Consider the following 14,118-nt stretch of genomic DNA (forward strand, 5'->3'; position numbering starts at 1 on the left):
AATCCAAACCAAGATTGCCGCCACCACGTGTGTAGATGACTTAAAAACCAGTTTGCAATCCCAGATGAATCAGTCAGAACAACAGGAATGGCTTTTAAAGGGAGACTGGTACACCAAACAATCTACCATATTTTCAAGGACGCTTATATATCCAGAACAAAAAACTGCTAAACCAAATCATCACAAACTATCCTGATTCATTAGTGGAAGGACATCCAGGAATAGCGAAAACTCAGGCTAAGATAAAGCAAAACTACTGGTAGCCAACTTGGAGAAAAGAGATTGCCCAGTTTATTGCAACCTGTGGTGTCTGCACACAACACAAGTCTCGGAAGCAAAACCCTGCTGGCTAACTACGCTCTTTGATGGTAGCACCTTGGCATACTCTGTCAATGGACTTTATCACGTATCTCCCTCCCTGCAATAGTTACACCATTTTAGTCATTGTGGATTTATTCTCCAAAAGGGACCAATCTCCCGTGGGAGGCCCTTTTAATTTGACACGTGTTTCTGCTCACTCCGAGCCTTTCTCAAAATTGGGCATATAATGCAATCTATGAATCACGTCAATGCGCTTGTTAAAAAAAATTGAGAGAATGAATACATATCTTGCAGTTTAAAAGGATTTCTTTTAAAATGGCTTCTACTAAAGCCGCTCAGGATACATGGGTTTTTTGATTTAGGTGTCTGATCACTACAGATGGGCATAGTATCACATCAGGGTCACCACTGAAAGTGAACCCCAATTTACAGGAGCACCCCTTAAATATTTTGGGGGTACCCCTGATCACGCTCACACCAGAGGAAAGCGTTTATTTAGATACACATTAAGGTACATCCGGGGATCTTATGTCCCTATGTGGTCAACCGACACGTGTTTTGACCAGTAGGTCCTTATACAGACTATTGGTTCTGGTACGGCCCCCCCTGTGGGGTCCTGGTAAAGGGCATACAGTGGCTCCTGTTGGGCCCTTGATTCTTGTTTAGTGCGGCCTGTTTCTGTGGTTGCTCGTACAAGCAAGGTCAATTCCAACTCTAGAGCCCACATTTCTCTTCATACATAAACGCATCTTCCCGCCATTCTCTCAACACTTCACTCAAAATAATATTTGGCCTGGACCAGTAATTTCTACAAAAAACCCTGTTTTTCCATAGTACTCTGTATGTCGTGCTGAATCTTTTTTAGTCTCCATTGGCTTGTGATGGACAGGAACAGCTGTTGAGTTACCTCTTGCTTTCTGCTAGAGCTAGCTGGGCCCCATGCAATGCATGTAGTCTATTTTTAGCACAGGTTGCATTTACCGTGTGCTTTTTTTTTTTTCTTCAAATTTGTTTATTGGCATTTATTTGCAGCTTTTACATGACATTCAAGTGTGCCATTTAATTGCGATATCATCAGTGTCTTCATTATAAAACAGTAACATTCCAAAATAAAACAACATTAACTGTCTGTGTTTTTGTTAATGTATATCAGTTCCTTATTTCCTATGGGGGTAGAAAGGCACCGGTGAAGGGGGGGGGGGGGGGGGGGGGGGGGGCGCTAGGGGTCCATCCCGGTTTGTACGGGTCTCTCCTTAGTTATCTCTGCTTTGGTTGAAGGCTAGCGTTGTCTGGGCCATTTAGTTCATGGGGCCTCTAGTACCAATACATTCAGCTGTATCAGTCGGAGTCTATGATTTCTGGACACCTCTTTGGGAGACGTAAGCGCTCTGCTCCACTCCCCATCTGTCATTTCCCGCCTTATGTCTGCCTCCCACTTTTCTTTCATTTCCGTGCTTCGGGGGTTGGGAATGTCGCTCAGGTGGCTCTATATTTGGGATACCGTTTTCCATCCCTCCCCCAAGTTGTACAACAGTGTCGTGAAGGGGTCCATGTCTGGTTCCTCAGGCCAGGTGTCCCACTTGTTTCGTGGACCCTTTGGTACCATAAGAATTGACCGGCGTGGATGTCTTCTTTTTCCTGTAATGATGCAAACTCCCTGAAAGTGCCTTCATCATATAAGTCTGCCAGGTGTAGACCCCTTTCTTTTCCCATAGTCTGATATGTTTCAGATCAGTGTCTGTCGTGCATAAATCTGCAATCATTGGTACTTCTGGCGAGTAAGGGGGCTGTAGGTGGATAAGCGTCTTTGCTCTGTGCCATATTTTCCTTCCAAGGGCAGCTAGAAAGGGTGTGTTCCTCAGAAGGTGTTGGGGTGCCCAGATTAGCTCCTTTAGTTGTATCGGGGGGGGGGGGACATGGTTTGCAGCAGGGGTGTCTCAGACGTGGGTTCATCTGCTAGCCATTTGGTCACAAAGCGAAGTTGGGCTGCCAAGTAATAATTTTCTAGGTTTGGAAGTTGGATTCTGCCCTGTTTGTATGGTAGGACTAGTGTGGAGAGTGCTACCTGATGTCTGCTCTCCCTCCCCCCTCTCACCCCCCCGTATATGAACTCTCGAATGATTGTCTCGAGTAGGCGAAAGAAGGGGCTGTTGATATAGTAGTGTACATTTTGGAACCCATAGAGGAATCTTGGGAGGACAATCATTTTGACTATTGAGGCCCTGCCCATCGTTGATAGGGGGAGTTTCGTCCGCAAGTTCATTGACTTGCGCAGTGCTGGGAGTGCTGCCCTTGTGTTGTGCTCATGCATTAGTGAGGGTATGCATTATTTGGACTCAGAGGTATCGGAATGAGGTGGTCTGCCATCGTATCCCTACCGAAGGAAGTTCCCCTATGCCCTTGTTTTTCAGACCCGCTAAGGGGAATAGACCGGATTTTGTCTTGCCAAATTGTATGCCTGAGACCCTGGAGTAGTTGTCAAACTTCTAGCTTGGTGGGTACATTGAGGTGTGGGTTTTTGACGTATCGAAGAACGTCTGCATAGAGTGAGATGATGTGGTCTACCCCTCCCAGTCGTATACCTGCATCAAAAATTTTTTTCCTGAAAGAAATGGCTATGGGCTCCAAACCTAATATGTAAGCATGGGGATAGCGGGCAGCCTTGCCTGGTTCCTCTGCGTATGTCCCACGCCTATGACACATGTTTCCCGTGCTCTTGGTTTGGTGTAGAGTATGTTAATCCATCTGATGAACCCTGGACCGAAGCCAATATATGGAATCAAATGCCTTAACGGCGTCTACAGATAATGCGTATGGTTCATTATCTGTGTCAGTTTGCGCTATAACATGCTGTAGCCTGCGTAAATTCATGGTTGTATTGAGACCTGGCACAAAACTGCTTTGGTCTGAATGTACTATGTCTCCTATTAGTCTGGATAGCCTCTTTGCTAGTATTGTGGTTAAGATTTTCACATCATAGTTTCTGCTTCTGTGTGCGCCGGTGTGGCCCCATTCCACCGGAAGTGGGGAGTGATCAGAGATGGTTCTCCCCAGTTACTGTGCACTTTCTATTTGGGGCAGGTGTTCCTTGCTTATGAAGATATAATCTAGCCTGTGTATAGGCCATGCGGGGACGAAAAGTATGAATAGCCTTGTGTTTCCGGGTGTAATTCCCACCATGTGTCTACCAGGTCTAGTCTGTTCGTCATGGTGGCCAGGGCATTTGTTCCTTCTCATGGACCTTTTGGTTGGGGTAAGGACCTATCAGGTTCTGGGTCGTGCACGCAATTGAAATCTCCACCCCAGATGAAAAGGCCGTTCCTGTATTGCGTGGTTCTGGTGTACATTGAGTTCAGGTGGGCCGGGATGTTATTGTTGGGGAAATAGAAGTTCACTGTGCATATCTACGTTTGCTCAATGTGCCCCCATATTATCACAAACCTGCTCTCCGGGTCTTTCTCAGACTTGGTTAGGTGGAATGGGAGTTGGGGGTGGATCCAGGTGTACACTCCCTTGCATATCCAGAGTAAGTAGTTCCGAATCCCTGTCCCCCCAGTGTTCCCGAAGTTTGGCCATGGATTCTTCTGTGCAGTGGGTCTCTTGTAGCAGTGCAATCTCCACCTCTTTTCTATGTAAGTAGGATTTAATTCCGTTCCTACGAAGGTAAGTACCCAAACCTCTCACATTCCATGCCATTATTTTTACTCTTGCTGCCATGGCGGTTCAGTGGGGGTGTTTCAAATGCCCTGCCTCCTTGGTGAGGTTGCTCGCAGTTGTGGTCTGGCCACTGAACGTACCGCTTGTGTGTGGACTCGGCCCCAGCAGTTCTTCTCCCCCCGCCAGGCCGTCCCCCTCTTCATGGTATTACTTGGAGACTTACCAACTTTAGTAACCTTCATTCTGGAGAATGAGAATAACAAACCGGTCAACTGTGAACTGCCCCCAGCAGTTGCTTCCAACATGAGGTGCTTAGGGGCTCCCAAGCCTTCTAGGCCATACCAGGCCTTTCGGTGCGGGCGATGTGTAGGCATTCGGCCTGCACATTTTCTGGAGGGGTGGGTCGCCGTCATTCATGTGTGTGGCTCTTTACGCTCCTGCCCGGTATTGCTATCTTTGTGTTGTAGCTTCCAATTTGGTCCATTAGATCATTGCATGTTTCATTATGAGAGCGCCCGTCTCTTACAGTTGCGTTGGGTGTTTATTATCTTGTGTACGCTCCTCTTGTTTCTTCCTTGTCATCCGCAAGGTTATGTTCGAGCCACATGTTTGCTGCAGCTGGAGTCTCTAGGAAGATTGCTTTTCCCTTGTAAAGTACTTTGAGTCACGATGGATATAGTAGCATGTACTTGAGATTGAGTTTCCGTAGTCTTGCTTTCACTGGAATGAAAGAGTTCCTTGCACGTTGCACTGTGGGAGTGTAGTCTGGGTACATGACTATTGTGGCATCCTTTCTCTTGATTTCCCCGCCTTCTCTCGAGAATCGTAGTATTTCTCTGTCTCGAAAATGTAGGACTTTTGCTATTATTGGGCATGGGTATGAGCCCGGTGGAGGTCATTTCTGTAGTGATCTGTGGGCCCGTTCTGTAGAGAATACCTGGGAGAGCATTGTTTCTATGAATTCTGTTGGGTCCGGGCCTTCCATATCTTCCAGGACTCCTAAGATGTGAATATTGTTGCGGCGGGCACGTCCTTCCGCATCCTCAGAGCGCGCCTCCAATCGTGTCACTTTCAGTTCCAGTTCTTGGACTCTTGTTTTCAAGTCCAGTGTGTTCTCGACATTGTCTTGTAGTGTGGCATCAGCTGCATGTCCGACTTTACTTCTATTTTGTTATCAATAAACATGCGGAGCGCCGCTGTGGCCTGCAGGACTTGCGTCTCTTTAGGGTCCCCTTCCTGGGTTGGTGGTTCTTCAGTGGCCATAGCGTCTTGATGCTGTTGTTCTTTGGGTCTGACCGTCATAAAAGGAGTCCATTGTTGCAGATTTCGGTTTGGTTTTAGGGGGAGACATCCCTTGTCTCGGGGTTCTCGGTCTGCTGCTGTGAGTCAGGCGTGGTTGCCCGTTTGTCCGGTTAGTGGTTTCACACTCCTTAGCAGATGCTCTGTGCCTGGGCGGAAAACCGTGGTTGGGCCGCCCGACCGTTGGATGTTTGGCTGCGCAGGTTGGAGTTAATGTTTCTCAGGTTCGCCTGCGTGTGCCACTTTTTAGGTTGTCGTGAGTGGGGCCTAGTTTAGTTTTGCTGCTCTACTGCCGTTATGCCAGCCTCCTGGTAGTGAAACCTGTGGGTTTCCAGGTTTAGGGTGTGTGAGTTGATGTTCGTTCACAGGGGCCAGGGTCCAGGGTCCCGTGGGACGCAGTGTATAGTGGTCGGGTTTCTATTCAGGTTTATTGCTCGTTGGTGTAGGTTTGGCTCCGCACATAGCTGGTCTCAATGATGTGTGCCGCTTCCGGGTGTTAGCTGGCTTAGTGCTGGTATCCTCAGCAGTTGGGTTACTCAGGGGTTCTATTTGCGGGGGTTGTAGGGCGGGTTGCAGTGGTTCAAAGCGGTGCCCTCGCTTTGCCTCTTATTTCCGGTTTGCTTCCCACTTTGTCCCGTTGTCCCTTTTGGTATGCTCAGCCCCACTTTGGCCCCACTAAGCTGGTCTTCCTTTCCCCCTTCTGTTTGGGTGGTTATTTTGGTCTTCTGGGTTAGCCCCGTGCCTGGGCCCTGGCTGCTGGTGGGGTGTGGGGGGAGTCTAGTACCCCACCCCGGCTTACTTTTGGGTCGTTGTCGCAGCTTGTTTCTGGGCTGCGCCCCCACTCCCTTGTATCTGGGTGGTGCGCTGCCTCCCGGCACCGTTGCAGGCCCTGCCGTATGATCTACATACTTGCGCTTTGTTTTCAAGTCTTCGGCGCGTATCTGCGGCTTGAGCCGCATCCTTCCGTCTCTCCGGTGGGACTCCGGTGGAGCTTTGGCTTCCCAGTGCGTCTGCTCTCAGGTGCGGTGTGGGGTTTTTCTCCCCGTCAGCATCCTTTCGCGTCACTGGTGCCTCTGCTCCGGTGTTCGCCCAGGGCAGGGAAGCTCACGGTGCCTCCCCCTCCGGGGCGTGATACTGTTTTGGCATTTGGGGTCCTACCGCAATTCTTGGTGTTGTCTGGGGCGGCCGCTGTGTCTGATGTGGGGGATGCGTGCAGCAGTCCTCTCACGCTGTGCGGCAGGTTTTCTGCTCACCTACGTTGTTTCGTTGTGGCTTTCATATCTGCAGCGGGCGCCGCCATCTTGTGAGCCGCCGTGGGCCCTTCTTTTCTTACTTCGTTTTCTTGATTCGCGAGTCCGGTTTCTTTCAGGAATGATACCGGGCATAGGGAAATGGTTCCCCTTCTTGTGGCTACAAGTTTGATTTCAATATGTAGTGTTTTAACGGAGCAGTGTGGTCCGTTGCAGGATCTCGGTCAGGAGCGCTGGCAGTTTCCATCTTCACGCCATGCGTGCTGGCCATGCTCTCTTACCGTGTGCTTTAAGCAAAGCTAACTACCCTTGAACAGTTTTACTAATATATTCAGCTAGATATTAATACTATTTTCATTTAGTGGCTGGCCACGCCTTTATGTGATTATATTTGCATGGAAAAAAGCTTTCTCAGTGCTATAGACTTGGAGAAGTTTTGCCTCATTGTAAAGCGCTTGAGAGGTGCATGAAGACGCTAGCCAAAGCGCTAGCTCCTCCCTAACACAGTTACTGTTTCAAAAGCGATCACGTGAAAACTGACTTGTTAGCAATTTACCAAGAGCGCCTTTTTTTTACATTTTTTTTGCAGAGAAATTGAGATGTTTCAGCGATATCAACATTTTACTGTTTTTTATGGTATGCACATGGCTGGTAAACTACTTATTTGTAGGGCTGTTCATTTTATGGCATTTGTAGAAATATCATCTGGTCTCTTATGTGGGATAAAAATGCCTTGAAAAATCAAAGCCTTTTGTTTGTTTTTGGAACTTGCTTTTCAGTTTGTACTAAAAATCCAGAGCACTGTCCAGTGGTGGTATTCTGAAGACTATCGGGTTCTCTATTCTTTGCTGCTTGTTAACTCTTTTTGGAGGTGTAGTGGAGGTTGGTAAAATAAGTTTATAGTATGGGGTTAAGGTTGTCTGTGACTTTTTTCTTGAAACGGTCTCCAGATAAATATTAAAGCAATATGTAATAGTTTCATGTCTTCTGATGATTGCATTTGATTCACTCTTCTCACATACGGTCAAGATGTGCACTTTCAAATCTTACAGATCAAAATAACATCTAGAACACATCAAATAAAAATCAAGTAGTAGAACAGGCAGGCAAGGAAAGGTGGCACACACTTATCCATGGTAGAACACTGTTCCCTCTCCAACTACCTGGCAGGTTACCCTCTTCTTCTATGATGAAGCTCATCCACTCTCACTAATCGTATTTTGGTCCTACGGCTATATTGGTTTTTGTAGTGCTCAGTTTGTTCCCCCCAAACAAGTTCTGAGATGTCCCAAATTCAATTCTGCTGTTGGCAGTCTCTCTAGGATTGTGCCATGGGCTGAACGAATACGGAGTCCCAATGAGCCTTCCCACCTGAATGAGTAGCTTGATGCACATGACTGGCTGGTGGGAGAAAGTAATCCTGCCGTGGAGGGCTTCAGCCTTAATTGCTTTTCATCAATCATCTTTCAAAAGCACGCAATCTACTCTTTACCAAGTTCCTAATTCAATGTAAGTGCTATACAAATAAACTTGCAATCTATACCTGATTTGGTTGGAACATTTCAACTATTTAAACATTGCTTGGAAGATGTTCTGGACCGGTCCCAATCCAGTACAGATTAACATTCTTTAGTTACCCAAAATGTTTGCCTAAATTCTTATGTCACTTGGACTGACCTTACACAATATTACCTTTTGCTTTGTATATATTAATGAACTATTCTGTCTTCCTCAAGGCAGAAGTAGAGAAGAGGAGGTCGGAGCAGAGGAAATATGGTGTTTTCTTTGATGATGAGTACGACTATCTGCAGCATCTCAAGGAAACTGGCCCTCTGGAGCTGATACCTTCTGGTGTGCCTCGTCCACCGAGCAGGATCATTGTGACAGAGAATGGTGACGTCGAAGAGGAGATTGTGCAGATTCCGGTATGTTTCTTAGAGCAGTCGGCACATTCAAATATTTCTGTATGGCTGCACTTCTCTTCTTTCTATTTTTACCTTCTGGCTAGAGTGTTTTTTTTCTGCCAGATGTCGTGCAGCAGTATCTTAAAAGGCCAGTTCCATTCAGCTGCTCTCTGAGACATAAAGAAGGAACCATAGTGAAATCTCTATTATAATGTTGGTCATTTTGTAGAAGTGAGTGCAAGACTGCGTGATTTAGAAGAGTAATTAATTAGCATTGAATGAGAACAATTTGAGTTCAGTTAGTGGCAAAACAAACCTATTTACTATATTTCTTGGCAGCTTCCTTTAGGTATGTGGTCATCAAATGAAGGACATCTTGAAATGCTGAGTGTTGAGTTTATTGAAATGAAGATAGCTTGGTTTGAACTGCATGTACAAATTCAATGCATTTCTAAGTCTGCGGCCAGGGTCGCCTAATTACCTCCTCCCAGTTTATGGTGCTTTGTAGGTGTGTTGGAGTGAATAGCGGTTCCTGCATTGTGTGTTTTGTGTGTGCAAAGGGGCCATTTTTCAAGATATCGCAGCAATTCACTCCATGAAGTTTTTTGTCTACAGCAGAGTCTCTTAATTTGTACGGTCTTGACCATAGGTACTTTCAACCCGGTTTGCATTAATGCAGCTCAGGCCATAATATGCAATACTTGCAAGTACAGTTTCCCGAGCTGCTCCTTTTTAATTGGGTAGCGGGTCACTTTTGATGGAAAAAGGCTGCATGTTCAAACCCAGAATGAGGTTTCTTGCCAGCCTCTATAACCAGCTTTTTTAAATTAAGCCAAAATTCCTATTTTGGGGGTCGTAGGGCCACTTTTTTGGGGGCCCCTTGACTTTTTGCTTTTTCTGCTGTCCTTCCTTTTTGTTTCCCCATCTGTTTTTGGTGGCAGGACTTCTGCGGAAGTCCCTCTGTCATTACATCCCTTTATGCATTCTGTAAGGGATATGGTATTGGGTTGCTGCTAAGGTGCCAAGTCCATTTCGGCACTACAGTGGTCGTGTCACTATAATTTGGTTTCAGGGAAATAGGTTGGTAGTGGCTATACTTTCATTTTGGCTTCATCCGGGGTGCAAAACCTTTTACTGTATTGGTAGCCCAATGCACCTTTTTGGTTGCCATTGGGGTACTTATGTTTTTTTTGTAACCCTGCTCCCGCATATTGTGTGCTCTAGGACTTCCCTTTGTCAAGGTGACCATGAGGTAGGCTCAAATTGACTGTTCTCACCACATGGGCTTGGTGAGCCTATCTTTGCAGCCTCCATACTGGTCCTAACTGGGTTAGGCCAGTAATGTCCCTGGACTAGCCCCCTCACTTCCCGTGGTGGTGGTGGCGGCCTTGGCTGAGTGGCAGTCCCAGCCCCTCTGCCCCCAGCCTCTATTTGAGTGTGGCTGGCATGTGGCCAAGCCCCTTGCACAGGGATATGTATGTTCTGCCCTGTGTCTAGCTTGCTCTGTTGCTTGCTGATGCCTGTAAATTGAAGGTAGTAGGTCAGACCTGCTGAAGGAGATTTCTGGTGTGATTCCCACCTTATTAACCCTTATCTGGCCATAAAGGTACTGTGGTTTTGGCACATCCATTTTTTTTTTGCTGCTAGAAGTTCGGTCCCAATTTCTTCAAGACTCTAGGTGATGCCCCGCATTTGCTGTGTCAAGGACAGAAGACGGTGTCCCCAGCGAGGCCCCCCACAGACCATCCATTGTGTGACCAGGTAAGTAAACGCAGCTGGTCGGTACCCTTGCCAACACCCTCCCGCCCCCAATCCTCGATAGGACAATATTGGGTGCAGGACCCTTTCTCCTATATCCCTCTTTACTTAACTTTGGTTATCAAGCCTGGGCCATAAATCTTACCCCTGGGCTAGCCTTGAGTCTGGAAGAGAGAGGAGAACTTGCCTGTGTTTGGCCAAATTCGTATTTCACTTAGTTTTAAACTGTTTGAAATCACCACCAAAAGCCCATTGCAACCTTTTAGAGAATACCTTTCCTGTTGAAACCTGCAACCTTTGACCACTAGGCCCCATAGATCGTAGGGCTGCACTTCTTGAGTAAAGGAAATTGTGCTTGTGATTGGTTCTAATCATTTGCCTACATCTGAATTACCTGATTTACCTGGTTAAATATTGTTTGATGCATTGTAAGTGAGCCTACTGGTGAATGTGTAGATTTGTGATGTATGGTTGTGTGCGATGTACTACCTGCTACTTTCATCTCTTAGGGCCTCATTACACGGTAGGCGGTAAGGGTTTACCGGTATTTTACCGGTAAATCCTTACCACCTTACTACGAGGTCCCTTTGCGGGTTGGGGAATTTAACGCCTGCTTTTTGCAGGCGTTAAAAATGTAACCCTCAAAGGGACCAGGGTGCTAATAATTAGCGCCTTCCCCATTCCCATTATGCCCTATGGGGCAAAAATGGGAATGGGTAAGGGCAATGGAGGAAGGAGGAATTACCGCCCCGCCAACCTTGGAATAGGACAGTAATTCCCCTTTCCTCCAAGGTGGTACCGGTAAATTACCGGCATGAACCATGGTGCTAATAGTGCCATGGTTTACCGCCTACCGTGTAATGAGGCCCTAAGTGTGTTGTTAAAGGGCTAATAAATAACTATTTTTATACATACTGTCTGAGACGAATTATTGCGTTATTCTGTGTGAACTCATTGGGGCCCTGGGCCACTCACTCCTAAGATTAAGGCGCAACTGGTCTCCCATGGGTTTTGGCTGAACTCCTAGAGTCTCCTGTTCACTATAACTATGGTGGCCTCCTAAAATCTTCCTCCCGAAACCCCCCACAGGGCTGATTTTTAGAAATCCATCTTAACAACATTCTGCACTATTTATTGTGTTCTGTCATAAGTCCTAACATTACCTTCCACTGTAACCCTATCCTGGGGCTTGGCTTATGCCCGATTTGTATATGGGATCATTTATCATAACCCTAATAAAAACCCTAACTTTTAAAAATAGTGTAACTCCCACAAGAAGCTATTTCAAACTATAAGCCTTTCACCCAAATGTATGACAACTCTCATAATAGTCTGGCCCAATGGTGCTTCACAGTGTGGGATGTTGCATTTCCTGATCTATAGCAAATGATGTCCCAAGTGTCCAGGAGGAGTATATTGAAAAGGAATATTAACATTATTGTTAATATTTCTTCATGCATCACCATTGATTTTTTTCAATATAAAAAAATATTCTCCATTCAAGTTTATGGTTTGTTAATTTCTTGTCAGTTGAGTAGTTCAACTAAGTTACCTGACTCGCAGGTGTAGCCAGATTTTAAAGACATTTCAAGGCCTGCAAGCAAATGTCTGTCCTCTTAGTACGGTAAGTCTTTGCTATGTAAAAATGGTATTGGTTCCAAGCCTGACATCAGTTTGTGTCCGTCTCCTAACTGGATGAGATTATTACAAGTGGATGTATGTCTGCCATCTTGGGTTGGGGCTTAGGCCTGTGCTAAATTATAATGGCATTGTTGCCGAGCTTGACGTAGAGATCTTATATTAATGTTTTCAAATTATTGCGTTTAGATTAGGGCTGTACTGAATAGCATATTTAGTATTCGGCCGGATACCGAATAGTTTCGGCGTGAGCCGAATAGTTTTTTTTTTAGGCAAACATATACTCACCGTGATGAGGGGGATGGGGGGCACATTAGGAATCGAGGCCGCCGGGGTCGGCAAAATTCCCCGGCGGCCTCATAACTCTGGGGGGGGCCACGGCCCCCCTATGCAATACAATGTCGGCCCACCGGCTTTGGGCCGGTGGCCCGACAAATACAACATTATTGCGGTGAGGCCGCGGGGGTTCCCTGTGGCCCCACGGCCTCACCGTGCTCAAGGGGCAGGGGGGCACATTTCACAGCGAGGCATCCGGGGTCGGCAAAGTGCCCCGGCGGCCTCATGAGTCTGGGGGGGCTGCTCCTGTAGGAGCGGCCCCCCAATGCAAAACAAATGTCCGGCCACTGGCTTTGCACCGGTGGCCCGACCAGCATACCTGAAATTACTGCGGTGAGACCGCGGGGTGCAGGGCACCCCCGCGGCCTCACCGTGATGAGGGCGATGGAGGGGGGGGGTCACTTACCTGGTGATTTCTCCGGGTCCGGGAGCTGGCATCTGCTGGAGCCCGTCCGTTGGCATATGAAGCGAGGGAAGGGAAGAACTGTTCCCTTCCCTCGCTTCCTATTTCAACACGTTAGGCTGGTTCCTCTGTGGTCAGGCTGCAGAAGCCAATAGGCAAACAGCTTGTTTGGCTTCTGCAGCCTGAACACTGTCAAACTTTCTATGATTGGCTGTCATCTCCCAAACACGAGAGAGCAGCTAATCATAGAAAGTGGACTTCGGCTTCGAGTCCCTAAACAGAAACTATTCTGCCGAAGCCGGATAGCTGTATTTCAGCCGAAGTTCGGCAGAATAGGGGCTCGAAGCCGAAGTTCGGTACCGCCCTAGTTTAGATACATGATCACCATTTTATTTTTGGGTCCAGAATATGGATTCCAATGTGGAAATATTTCAAGGCTTTTACCACAGAAGGTATGTTGTGTAAAATAGGCTTGACTGTTGACAGCAAGAGTGATAATAGGAATCTAAGAAATGCACTGGTTTTAATATAATGGTCATAGGAATAATTATATATATATTTCTGAGGCATGTTGATCTGCTTTGAATCACATGCTTTGTATAGGCCGACATCTAGTGGTAGGCACAGAGTATTTCACATGAAGTTTTCGAAGTTCGAAAAGAGACGTCGACTGGCCGTGTTTGTAATTTTGTCCCTAGTGTGATGTCGACTGTACCCATGATCAAGCGTTGAGGCCCCTCAGATTATTTCTATCTGCCATTGTGGGTAAATGTGTTCAGTAGCTATGCTACTTTTTAGTTATTATACCTTTCATTAATATTTCTCTGGTTACAGCTCGACTCTGCATCTCGACGGAAGACAAACTCAATGGCCGAAACAGATGATCGCTCCTGCAACAGGCTTCGGCAGACATCTGGCTTTGGCCTAGCAGTAGGGAGAATGGAGGGGCTGATATCTTTCTTACAAAGAATGCATACCTCCATTTCCTACCTCTACTGCTTCTGTCTTGCTGATCTTAAATGTACATACACCATGGAGTGAAATCCATTTAAGCTCTGTCCTAATTGCAACAGAAAATATCTGTGGAAGGGCGCTCAGAGTGTGCAACCACTGCCGCCTTCGCAATCAACAAGAGACCTGTTGCACATACTGTAAACCTTTTAGGCCCAAAACCCCAAAAGAGCGTCGAACATATGGTGGGCGGCACATGCTATGATGGCCGAGTCAGACACTGCTGTTGGTATGAGTCTGATCCAGAAGGCCAGGACAGTGAAGGCTCTGGTTCGAAGCCTGTAGACATCACAAGGGAACAATCCGGCTCCTGTGCGTCAGTCCCCAGCCTCGAAAGACAGTCGCAGAGCGCTATGGGGAAAGGCTGGCGATAAGGACACACACGCGTGTTTGCCCAAACGCATACCCCAAGGCCGTTCTTCAACAGAGCTGTCGAAAGCAGGCCGCATGCAGGCAGGATCGTGGGGTCCACAATAAGTCAACGCAGTCAAGCGCACCAGTCTTTTTAAACTGGTATGTACAAAAAAAACTCTATTTTAGT

The 14,118-nt window shown here is 46.9% G+C and overlaps 1 protein-coding gene across 1 annotated transcript in view; it reads left to right on the plus strand.

The window, feature by feature from the left end:
* LTV1 (LTV1 ribosome biogenesis factor) overlaps window positions 1–14,118 on the plus strand; it is a 224,806-nt gene that overhangs the window by 55,781 nt on the left and 154,907 nt on the right. Inside the window, exon 3 of the mRNA XM_069607617.1 lies at window positions 8,264–8,452. Coding sequence (XP_069463718.1) covers window positions 8,264–8,452 — 189 coding nt within the window. The remainder of the gene's footprint in view (window positions 1–8,263; window positions 8,453–14,118) is intronic.

The sequence above is a fragment of the Ambystoma mexicanum genome, chromosome 4q (assembly GCF_040938575.1).
Source record: "Ambystoma mexicanum isolate Mex_15411 chromosome 4q, UKY_AmexF1_1, whole genome shotgun sequence".
In the NCBI taxonomy this organism is placed as follows: Eukaryota; Metazoa; Chordata; class Amphibia; order Caudata; family Ambystomatidae; genus Ambystoma; species Ambystoma mexicanum.